General features: G+C 43.4%; 1 protein-coding gene across 1 annotated transcript in view; it reads right to left on the bottom strand.

Moving 5' to 3' along the window:
* The window catches only part of LOC115193640 (spectrin beta chain, non-erythrocytic 1), a 133,847-nt gene that overhangs the window by 97,362 nt on the left and 23,975 nt on the right, over positions 1 to 12,510 (bottom strand). Inside the window, exon 2 of the mRNA XM_029752480.1 lies at positions 76 to 297. Within this exon, the coding sequence (XP_029608340.1) occupies positions 76 to 253 (178 nt within the window). The 5' untranslated portion in view covers positions 254 to 297. The remainder of the gene's footprint in view (positions 1 to 75; positions 298 to 12,510) is intronic.

Here is a 12,510-nt window from a genome sequence, read left to right as displayed (position 1 = left end):
CAATGTAAACAGTATATCCATGTGTATGTGTAAGACGGTCCTCGGACCCAGTAGTTTTGTAGTTCTGGTTCATACCTGCCAAAGCCTTTATGCGGGAGCGTTCAAACAGCCTGGCCGAGCTGTTCTCATTGTCCCACTCGTCAACGTCCCAGCGGTTGTTGACCGTGTCGCTACTATACTGCTGCTGCTGCTGCTGCTGCTGCTGCTGCTGCTGGATCTCCATGTGGTCGTAATCGGCGGCTACGGACGTCATCCTGACCCTTCAACTGTCACACGTCGGCCGCTTCACATGAAGCCCTGTGGACACAGAGGACATGTGTTTAGGAAAATGATCAGGCGTTTGATGGTTTTACATAAATCAGTCAATGGTGTGTTAAGTCAAGCATATATACATTGCTTTTCCCACTACATCCTAACATTAGTCTTTAATCTCAAAGCCTTTAAGAATATTGTAAGTTTCAATGCTGATATGGCTTTGGTTATAGAGATTCTTACCAATCAGAAATTAAGTCGTCACCCCCTAATGTTTCAGGCAAGTTGTGTGAATTTGTAAAGCTTGTTTGTAATACCATCTCCTGGTGATTAAATGTTACTACTCCAACATATTGTAAAAAGCTTCATTCTACATCTGTTGGCAAATGGAAGAAACTGAGAGGGCTCATTAAACTCAATAAGCTGGCTTTCAGAGCACCTATAAAACAGAAAGTTAGACAAACGTCTAACACAATCTGGCCAACAACACTAAATAAATAAATATGTTTTATTGTATTGTAGGACCACACACAGCATTTTCTAAACTTTGCTGGTAAACTATAAATATTTCTCAGCAACATTACATTTTAAATTTCATACAGATCAAAGCAGAGTATGACTAATTACAACACAAAAACATACAATTATTGCAAATAGTATACACGCCAAATCTAAAAGCCTCTCCACTCTAGTAACCAGTACCCACCACCATCAGTAAGTTCCAACAAAAACAATATACAGCCTCAGCAGTCTTCCCCACTCCCAGTCCCTGTGCTCTGCTACAGCCAGACAGTCCTTAGCTAGACTGGGATGAGCTCAGCAAATCCCTCCAGAAGAGAAGTCTATCTGAACACCAACAGTCAGCAAGCACTGGACAATGGTGCTCTGACTAGTGTCTACTGTCTGAGGGCCAGCAGAGTGGTAGCCATAGGAGAAACACACATGGCTAAACATGCATGCTGCACAAATGAAAAACATACATGTTCACGTTAACGTTTGCATTATGCATGTTTTTGCCTTTTATTATTTTATTTAAATATCAGCCCTTATCACAGAGACATGGCACAGTAAATGTTTTTCACCCCTATCCCTGTGCAGATGTGCCACAGGACAGTGTGAAGTGGGGACAAGATGGAGAGAGTTGTGCTGTACCAGCCGCCTCTTTGCTTAAAAACCACTAAAACTAGACTTTGTGTTGCTAGGCTAAAAATATGCCGCCTCTGGGATAGTGTGCTGCTGAACTGGGTTAACACAGCCTGTGCAACCATGTAGAAGATATACAGTTGAAATCGGAAGTTTACATACACTTAGGTTGGAGTCATTAAAACTCGTTTTTCAACCACTCCACAAATTTCTTATTAACAACCTGGGTTCTTGGCAAGTCGGTTAGGACCTCTACTTTGTGCATGACAAGTAATTTTTCCAACAATTGTTTACAGATTTCACATATATCTCACTGTATCACAATTCCAGTGGGTCAGAAGTTTACATACACTAAGTTGACTGTGCCTTTAAACAGCTTGGAAAATTCCTGATAATTATGTAATGCTTTAGAAGCTTCTGATAGGCTAATTGACATAATTTGAGTCAATTGGAGGTGTACTTGTGGATGTATTTCAAGGCCTACCTTCAAACTCAGTGCCTCTTTGCTTGACATCATGGGAAAATCAAAATAAATCAGCCAAGACCTCAGAAAAAGAATTGTATACCTCCACAAGTCTGGTTCATCCTTGGGAGCAATTTCCAAATGCTTGAAGGTACCACGTTCATCTGTACAAACAATAGTACGCAAGTATAAACACCATGGGACCACGCAGCCGTCATACCGCTCAGGAAGGAGACGTGTTCGGTCTCCTAGAGATGAACGTACTTTGGTGCGAAAAGTGCACATCAATCCCAGAATAGCAGCAAAGGACCATGTGAAGATGCTGGAGGAAACAGGCACAAAAGTATCTATATCCACAGTAAAACGAGTCCTATATCGGCATAACCTGAAAGGCCGCTCAGCAAGGAAGAAGCCACTGCTCAAAAACCGCCATAAAAAAGCCAGACTACAGTTTGCAACTGCACATGGAGACAAAGATCATACATTTTGGAGAAATGTCCTCTGGTCTGATTAAACAAAAATTGAACTGCTTGGCCATAATGACCATTGTTATGTTTGGAGGAAAAAGGGGGAGGCTTGCAAGCCGAAGAACACCATCCTAACCGTGAAGCACAGGGGTGGCAGCATCATGTTGTGGGGGTGCTTTGCTGCAGGAGGGACTGGTGCACTTCACAAAATAGATGGCATCACGAGGCAGGAAAATTATGTGGATATACTGAAGCAACATCTCAAGACATCAGTTAGGAAGTTAAAGCTTGGTCGCAAATGGATCTTCCAAATGGACAATGACCCCAAGCATACTTCCAAAGTTGTGGCAAAATGGCTTAAGGACAACAAAGGCAAGGTATTGGAGTGGCCATCACAAAGCCCTGACCTCAATCCCATAGAAAATGTGTGGGCAGAACTGAAAAAGTGTGTGCGAGCAAGGAGGCCTACAAACCTGAGGCTACCCGAACCGTTTGACCCAAGTTAAACAATTTAAAGGCAATGCTACCAAATACTAATTGAGTGCATGTACATTTTTGACCCACTGGGAATGTGATGAAAGAAATAAAAGCTGAAATGAATCATGCTCTCTACTATTATTGACATTTCACATTCTTAAAATAAACTGACCTAAAACAGAGAATTTTTACTTGGATTAAATGTCAGGAATTGTGAAAAACTGAGTTTAAATATATTTGTCTAAGGTGTACGTAAAACATCCGACTTCAACTGCACATACAGCGCGCACACACACACGTCTGAAATTGTGTCAGGACATGGGGAGAAGACTGCATGGTGATGACCAGCAGTGGCAGTAGAAGAGATTACACCAAGACTCAGACACACATTTAAAAAGACAACACAGCAGAAAAGTATCTAGTGGTGAAAACAGCGCACTGCACGCGATGCTGGACACCAACACCTGTCTCACAGTACAGTACTTAACCAGACCAGATGGACCAACCACTATTGATGGTTGAGAGCTATCGAACCAGATTTTACAAGCCATCTTGTTCAAGCCTCGCAAAGTCATCTGATCCCGCTGCACAGGGCAGTGTTTAATGTAAGCTCGTGAGATCAGGCCACTTTGCGAAGCTAATGTTGTTCTCCACTCCACATCTTTGCTAGATTGCATGAGTTTGCAGTATGTAATGGGTTTGGCTCAGGAGTAGTGTGACTGGATACTACATATAAATGCAACATGTAAGGTGTTGGTCCCATGTTTCATTAGCTTAAAAAATAGATCCCAAAAATGTTTCACCCACAAAAAGCTTATTTCTCTCAAATGTTGTGCACAAATTTGTTTACATCCCTGTTAGTGAGCATTTCTCCTTTTCCAAGATAATCCATCCACCTGACAGGTGTGGCATATCAAGAAGCTGATTAAACAGCATGATCACTGTAAAATGTGCAGTTTTGTCACAACACAATGCCACAGATCTCTCGAGTTGAGGGAGCGCGTAATTGGGATGCTGACTGCAGGAATGTCCACCAGAGCTGTTTGCAGAGAATTTATTGTTAATTTCTCTACCATAAGCCGCCTCCAACGTCGTTTTAGAGAATATGGCAGTACATCCAACCGGCCTCACAACCACAGACCACGTGTATGGCGTTGTGTGGGCAAGCGGTTTGCTGATGTCAACATTGTGAACAGAGCGCCCCATGGTGGTGGTGGGGTTATGTTATGAACAGGTATAAGCTACAAACAATGAACATAATTGCATTTTATAGATGGCAATTTGAATGTACAGAGATGCATGAGATCCTGAGGCCCATTGTCGTGCCATTCATCCGCTGCTGTCACCTCATGTTTCAGCATGATAATGTACGGCCCCATGTCACAAGGATCTGTACACAATTCCTCCAAGCGGAAAATGACCCAGTTCTTCCATGGCCTGCATACTCACCAGACATGTCACCCATTGAGCATGTTTGGGATGCTCTGGATCTACGTGTACGACTGATGGGAACTGGAACACACAATATCCAACAACTTCGCACAGCTATTGAAGGGGAGTGAGACAACATTCCACAGGCCACAATCAACAGCCTGATCAACTCTATGTGAAGGAGATGTGTCGAGCTACATGAGGCAAATAGTGGTCACACCAGATACTGACTGGTTCTGATCCACGCTCCAACCTTTTCTTTTTAAGGTATCTGTGACCAACTGATGAATATCTGTATTCCTAGTCATGTGAAATCCATTTATTAGGGCCTAATGAATTTATATAAATTGACGGATTTCCTTGTATGTACTGTAACTCTTAAAATCTTTGAAATTGTTGCATGTTGCGTTTATATTTTTGTCCAGTATAGAATCCTAAACCTGCTTCATAAAAGTAGCTCAATCCCACCACGGCATCATCCTCCCACCACCATCATCATCAAATCTAGATGTGGGTGTGTATATGCACGTAGGGCAGTAGATGGATAACAGGTCTAAAATATATATTTTTAGCCTGTGTGGTGGTGGAGGGTGAAAACCTCAAAAAAAGGAGGAGAGGATAGAGGAGAGACGAGATTGCAATAAAGTTGAGTTCTCTCAATACCAGTCTATGGAGGACCTTCAACACATTGTACCTCAGCTTGTATCCATCCATCTATCTGTCCATCTAGTTCTCTGGTCATTCTATTACAGACTACACTGACAGGTCTACAGAGGATGTATTCATTATCCATGACAGTGCACTGCACACAGACACTGATGGTACCGACATTGACATGCAGAGACCTCGTACACGAAAACAAACATTCGCAAACTGAAACATTACAGCAACATTACATCCTTTAAAATCAGGGTTAAGCCATACCAACTGCTGGCTAATGGGGATTAATCTTATCATTTCCCTCTGAGCACAGGCTCAAAATGAGGACATCAGGGGTGAAATGGACTGATTTGCAGGCTGGCACATCAATAACACAGAGGTTAACATTGTGTCAATATAAGCCTAGAATGTAGAACGCTGGCATGGAATGCTCTTAAATCCTGGAGGAATGTGAATAGATGATTGCCTCATTAGCATTTTGTAATTGTTTACATTACCCCAATGGTATTTAAGAATGGGGGGGAAAAAAAGGGCCCGCTTTCAATATTTATCTTAAAGCTGCATGTGTAGCCAAACAGATCTGTCATATTAAAAAGCCTTTGTTGTTAACAGCTTATGCATAGTATGATTTATTTTTTTACTCACCGACTTCCAGCCGCTACAACAGCCTTCCAGCCGCTACAACAGCCTTCCAGCCGCTACAACAGCCTTCCAGCCGCTACAACAGCCTTCCAGCCGCTACAACAGCCTTCCAGCCGCTACAACAGCCTTCCAGCCGCTACAACAGCCTTCCAGCCGCTACAACAGCCTTCCAGCCGCAACAACAGCCTTCCAGCCGCAACAACAGCCTTCCAGCCGCAACAACAGCCTTCCAGCCGCAACAACAGCCTTCCAGCCGCAACAACAGCCTTCCAGCCGCAACAACAGCCTTTCAGCCGCAATGCGTCAATGAGTTTTTTATTATTGCTATGCATAAGCCGTAAACAATAAAGGCTTTGAAATGTTGTCACTACACAAGTGACTTGATTACTTTCTCAAAATTATTTTTGTCCTTCACCCTCTCATGCTTTCTGTTTTAATCCAGCACTTTATAATACTTATGTTTTGTTTCCTCTCGCTCTCTCTAGTCTCCTAAATAGAAACATTTCAGTGACTGTATTGAAAAGGGCCTTTATCAAGATCGTACTAAAGATCTCCATGGATACAAAACAGCAAGAGCCTTTGCTGCAAACTGAAATGGCAGTGTTCCTTCTCAGCCTACTCCACAAGGCTGCCAAGCATAACAAAGGCAAGTCCGAAACATTAATATTTATTTGATCAAGAGATAAGAAACACAACCATGATAGTTCACATAGGTATAGAAAACCATTGAAGGGTTAAAAACAAACATTTTCAGTCAAAGGATTTTGTCAAATATGCAAAAAGCAGCAGACGTTGTGTAGTTTTATACTAGAACCTAGACTAGATTACCTACATTCACTATACATGTGTAAATATCTAATTGTTACAGCTTGAACCTTGAACCTACAGCTTGAGTTCTATACTACGAAGAGGCATTGTTTGCAGTTTCTGGAATGTCGCCAGTTGCTTTTTTCTGTTGAACCCAATAGAGGCTCTGAAAGCTCACTCACTGCAACCTCCCTTGCGTCATCCACACAGAGTCAACTTCACTTAAACTTGAGTATTCCAGATGGTTTAGAAAAGCCAGGCACAGGATAGTATTCAGCACCTACACAACCTGCACTTTGACTTGGCATACATTATTCCCTACCCTGAGGGACACGGCTGGACGGATCATTCACTACGCCCACTCGCATATCTCCACTGTACACTGAATTTGACTTTAGGTTATCACAGCTCTATTTACTCACGTGGATACATTTCACATTTTCATATTCACGCACATAGGATTGAGCTTTTGGGTTATTTAATCATTCTCCCCCATTCCTAGAGGAGACACCCACGTGTGTGAAAATGCATAATTAGAAAGAAGCTTAAGCAAATAAATTCGTAAGCACATATCTCCCACACAAAATTAAAAACATTGTACACTCCAAGCTGTAGATCATACAACCAATTTAGCCTCACTCCCTGGCTCTGCATAGCTAGTACAGTAAAACACTGACTATGAGGGGTATTTGTGGGATGTGGGGCATGTGTGCAATCCGCTCTGGCACAATCTGGTCAAAGGAGATTTCCCCATTCATTGTGTACAGAGCTTTTCAGAAGGACACAGTGAGTGGTTATACTGTATCTACAGCATCTGGGCTATGTTGAACAGCCGGTGAGTTTCAGTCCATGTTGCTTGGAGAAAGACCGTTCTCGTCGACCAAGGTACACAAACAACACTTTGAAGTGACAGTCTCTGGAACAGAGTTTCAATATTCTTAGCGCAGCATGCTATCCCTTCACTTCATGGTATAATAAACAGGGAATTGCTCAAGTAATTCATGTGGACACATCATTAAGACTTGAGAGGCCAGAAAGGCTTTGGTCCAGGCCAAATCCTCTCGACTACTGCATCCAAGCTATGAGCCACGCCTGTACTCTTAAGGTGACATTTACACCAGTGCCCAGATAAGGGAGGCTTTCTTCAGGACATTACCTATTCTGGTCAAGTTCCAGGATCCACTGTGGAATGCCTCTAGTTGAATTACTCTAAATCTATCCCGACCATAACAGGCATCCTTTGATAACAATTTACACCACATATAAGGACAGGTCAAACTGGTGACCTTATGGCCACAATACCATCTGGGATATAGGACTATATTAATAAGGAGAAATACACCAGACCGTGATGAGAATAACACAGAGAGACCACTAAAAGATCAAAAACGTCGGTCACAAGATCTTTCTGGGTGTTTCCCTGTCTCAACATTCCAGCCTGGTATTCGGGTTATCCAAGAAATTGACAGCTAGTGATTTAAGCGGTCGTAATGTTTTTTGTTGTGATAAAGTTAAAAAAAGACATGCCCGTTTCTGTCAGAGGCACAATAACAGAAGAATTCACAGAGGAATAACAGTCACTTATAGGTACTGTAGCTGTAAGCAAGATGGAGATAAGAAAATAACATTAAACATGTTCACGTTTTATATACAGTTTACATAAATAAGAAAATCTGACAGCAGAGCAATGTGGAAACTTTATTTACGAGCCAATTTAACATGTCAAACTATGAACACTCAGAGGACACTCATCCTCACGATTCTTAACAGGCATCATCACAGAGTGATTAGGAATTCTGAACAGGCACTTGTCGAGTTGCCCAGGCCAGTTCTTCAGTGACCTAGCATGGCGATTATTCACTCTCCACAGCTCCTATGGTGCTGGCGTCAGGGGCCAGATAACAACCTCCCTTTGTGGCCCCGCAGAGATAAACCACAGCCCGGCTGGAATCAAGTCAACCATTCACTGGCTTCCGGACTGCAATGCCATGTGTCGTAAAAGAATGTCACACACACAGACACAACGCAGTGACTGTCCCAGCCCAAGAGGGGAGGGGTGTGCCTCTGGAAACTAAGAGGTCATCCTAAATACATCCAACAGCCAATAAGACAAAGTGCACTCCTCTCAATAGTTCCAGGGGCCAATCATTGGGAGTGCATTGTGCAGTATTGTCAGTCTGAAGATGACATCATTGACCAGACAAACTCTGCTGCAGTATTCGCCGTCGGTGACAAACAAAATCTAGCCTTTCTACAATATCAAATTGCACAACTCAGTCCTCATTAAATACCTTCATCAGTCATTCCCTCTGCTAGTAAACTGAAATATGGAGACCGTTTCCCACTCCCTCCACTCTTCGTATGAGGATTACAACAGAGTGAGAGTGCAACGATGGCCACAGTGGGACCAGTGGAATGGAGGGAGTCACACGTCATCACCTCATTAGACTGAGGGCCTTGAGGAGCCTACAGGGCCAAATCTAATGATTTAGTGGTGGATGGGATGCGTGTTGGAGCCGTGATAAACCTACTCAAGGGAGTTTTCTGGCATGCCAAATATGACGAGTGGGTCTGTGTTTTAAAATGGCTGGGTATGTGCATACGTACGTACTTCAAAGGCTGGTGCCCAGATGATTAGAATGTCTTCGGTCTGCCAGGCAATCGGTGACACTCAGCATCGAGAAGCCTCGTAACGAACAAAGGCTCAGGTCTTACTGACATAAGCGGAAGGGAGATTATTGCCTGGCAATGGCTCAGCCAATCACATGAACACAAAGTGTTTTAACATTAATAAAATACGCTGACGTTAGCGTGTTCAATGCGAATCAGATGAGTGCACAGAGATTATTCCGTTGTGCCGGTCTCCATCACGTTCATGCATGTTCAGTTCTGGTAGCGTTCGGCTGCACATGGAGGCCAACAGCACTAGCAACACTACAGTGGTCTCCTGGTAAATACACTCCTGCTGTGAGGATGAATTATGAATGAAGGCCTGAGTGTGTTGTGTGGGTGGGGTTGTGTATCTCTCATGAGGAAAGCCCATCTCTGACCTCCCTTCCCCCCACAGTAATGCAGTAGGCTTTGTTCAGAGGAATACATGTGTCCGTCACATCCTCCAGCCACCATAGTGTTGGACTTGCACATCATGAACGAGGGGTGCCAGCTGTCAATCAGAATTCTGCCATATACTCTCACAACCTTACTTAGCCCATCCAGCCACAGCTCGCAGGGCTTCACTGTGGAGGTATTCTCACTACTAGAAAATAAAAGCACCATCATTATGCTTATAATGCAAGAGCCAAGTATCATAGATGCTAGTCACTTTAATGATGTCACTGCCAGTTAAATCAAGGTGGGTGTGATGGGCTAAGTAAGGTTGTGAGTATATGGATGAATTCTGACTGACATCTAACACCCCTTCTTCATGATACGCAAGTCCAACACTATGGTGGTGGACTCAAAATCAAATTGCCTACCAATGGTGGTATATAGCAAGTGCTGCGTTCTAGGCATTGTGAGTTGCTGTGCTGCGTTCTAGGCATTGTGAGTTGCTGTGCTGCGTTCTAGGCATTGTGAGTTGCTGTGCTGCGTTCTAGGCATTGTGAGTTGCTGTGCTGCGTTCTAGGCATTGTGAGTTGCTGTGCTGCGTTCTAGGCATTGTGAGTTGCTGTGCTGCGTTCTAGGCATTGTGAGTTGCTGTGCTGCGTTCTAGGCATTGTGAGTTGCTGAGAAGCTGTTATGTAACGGTCCTCCATTTCCCATGACTGCTGCAGCTCCTTAGACTCCCCTCCCTGTCAGCACCAACACAGCACATAAAACAGACATCTCACTGAACTGCATTCCATTATACACAGACAGACCTGGAGAAAGGACAGGATCCATTGCACCTAGACTAAACACATTGACAAGAACACCAACAGGGCAGGCAAACAAGCTACGATGGTTGCACTGAGCGGCAACAAAAGACAACAAACGAACACTCCACTACAATCTATATGAAACGTCTACACAACAAACCCACATCTACAGGAACACTATAAACTATAAAAGCAGTCAATGATATATAGGCTAGGCTTAAATGGAGGCTTGTGGTAATATATATGTAAGGTCAAAGGTTACAGGCTATATCATCCATCTGTATTGTGGACCACGTCGCAAACACTTCTGATTCCTTTGCAAGACTATTCTCCTGAAACTACAATGTGCCTGTATGAATGGAACTTTGACAGGAGAAAAGGGGATTATAAATCTATCCGGCCAGCTCACCGCAAGATGTGATGGTCTTCCCTCGCAAAACACTTTAATATCTGGTTCTCTAAACATTGGGGAAAGTGAGAAGTTCTATGTGGCTTTTATTTGTACAACTGTAAAGCACATTAGTAGAGTTAGTGAGCTATGCGGCAATGTTAGTTTCAGGCAGTTAGAGAGAGCCATGCATTTTAAATGACCAGGCCCCTTATACCCACTATTAGTTCCATAAATACTGCTCAACCTGAATAGAAGGCCAACAAAGGACTCTCCATATAGGCAGAAACACAAAGGCCAGTGGATTTTCTAAGTACAGCAGTATCAAGCCAATACTTTCCAAACCATATCAGCTATTTACAGTACCATTATCCAAGCTGAGCGGCATTTTGGTACCTTGTGTGAGTATGCATGAGGGCAGCAATAGTTAAACACATTTAAAGAGATCTTAAACTGAAACGTTGCAAATACAGTGAGGGAAAAAAGTATTTGATCCCCTGCTGATTTTGTACGTTTGCCCACTGACAAAGAAATGATCAGTCTATAATTTGAATGGTAGGTTTATTTGAACAGTGAGAGACAGAATAACAACAAAAAAATCCAGAAAAACACATGTCAAAAATGTTATAAAATGATTTGAATTTTAATGAGGGAAATAAGTATTTGACCCCTCTACAAAACATAACTTAGTACTTGGTGGCAAAACCCTTGTTGGCAATCACAGAGGTCAGACGTTTCTTGTAGTTGGCCACCAGGTGATGCACACATCTCAGGAGGGATTTTGTCCCACTCCTCTTTGCAGACCTTCTCCAAGTTAAGGTTGAGGCTGACGTTTGGCAACTCGAACCTTCAGCTCCCTCCACAGATTTTCTATGGGATTATGGTCTGGAGACTGGTTAGGCCACTCCAGGACCTTAATGTGCTTCTTCTTGAGCCACTCCTTTGTTGCCTTGGCCGTGTGTTTTGGGTCATTGTCATGCTGGAATACCCATCCAAGACCCATTTTCAATGCCCTGGCTGAGGGAAGGATGTTCTCACCCAAGATTTGACGGTACATGGTCCCGTCCATCGTCCCTTTGATGCGGTGAAGTTGTCCTGTCCCCTTAGCAGAAAAACACACCAAAAGCATAATGTTTCCACCTCCATGTTTAACGGTGGGGATGGTGCTCTTGGGGTCATAGGCAGCATTCCTCCTCCTCCAAACATGGCGAGTTGAGTTGATGCCAAAGAGCTCCATTTTGGTCTCATCTGACCACAACATTTTCATCCAGTTGTCCTCTGAATCATTCAGATGTTCATTGGCAAACTTCAGACGGGCATGTATATGTGCTTTCTTGAGCAGGGGACCTTGCAGGCGCTGCAGGATTTCAGTCCTTCACGGCGAAGTGTGTTACAAATTGTTTTCTTGGCGACTATGGTCCCAGCTGCCTTGAGATCATTGACAAGATCCTCCCGTGTAGTTCTGGGCTGATTCCTCACCCTTCTCATGATCATTGCAACTCCACGAGGTGAGATCTTGCATGGAGCCCCAGGCCGAAGGAGATTGACAGTTCTTTTGTGTTTCTTCCATTTGCGAATAATCGCACCAAATGTTGTCACCTTCTCACCAAGCTGCTTGGCGATGGTCTTGTAGCCCATTCCAGCCTTGTGTAGGTCTACAATCTTGTCCCTGACATCCTTGGAGAGCTCTTTGGTTTTGGCCATGGTGGAGAGTTTGGAATCTGATTGATTGATTGCTTCTGTGGACAGGTGTCTTTTATACAGGTAACAAACTGAGATTAGGAGCACTCCCTTTAAGAGTGTGCTCCTAATCTCAGCTTGTTACCTGTATAAAAAGACACCTGGGAGCCAGAAATCTTTCTGATTGAGAGGGGGTCAAATACTTATTTCCCTCATTAAAATGCAAATCAATTTATAACATTT

The sequence above is a fragment of the Salmo trutta genome, chromosome 5 (genome assembly GCF_901001165.1).
Source record: "Salmo trutta chromosome 5, fSalTru1.1, whole genome shotgun sequence".
NCBI classification, from domain to species: domain Eukaryota; kingdom Metazoa; phylum Chordata; class Actinopteri; order Salmoniformes; family Salmonidae; genus Salmo; species Salmo trutta.
Note: the sequence above shows the minus strand (reverse complement) of the source record. Positions and strands in the feature narration are given on the sequence as shown.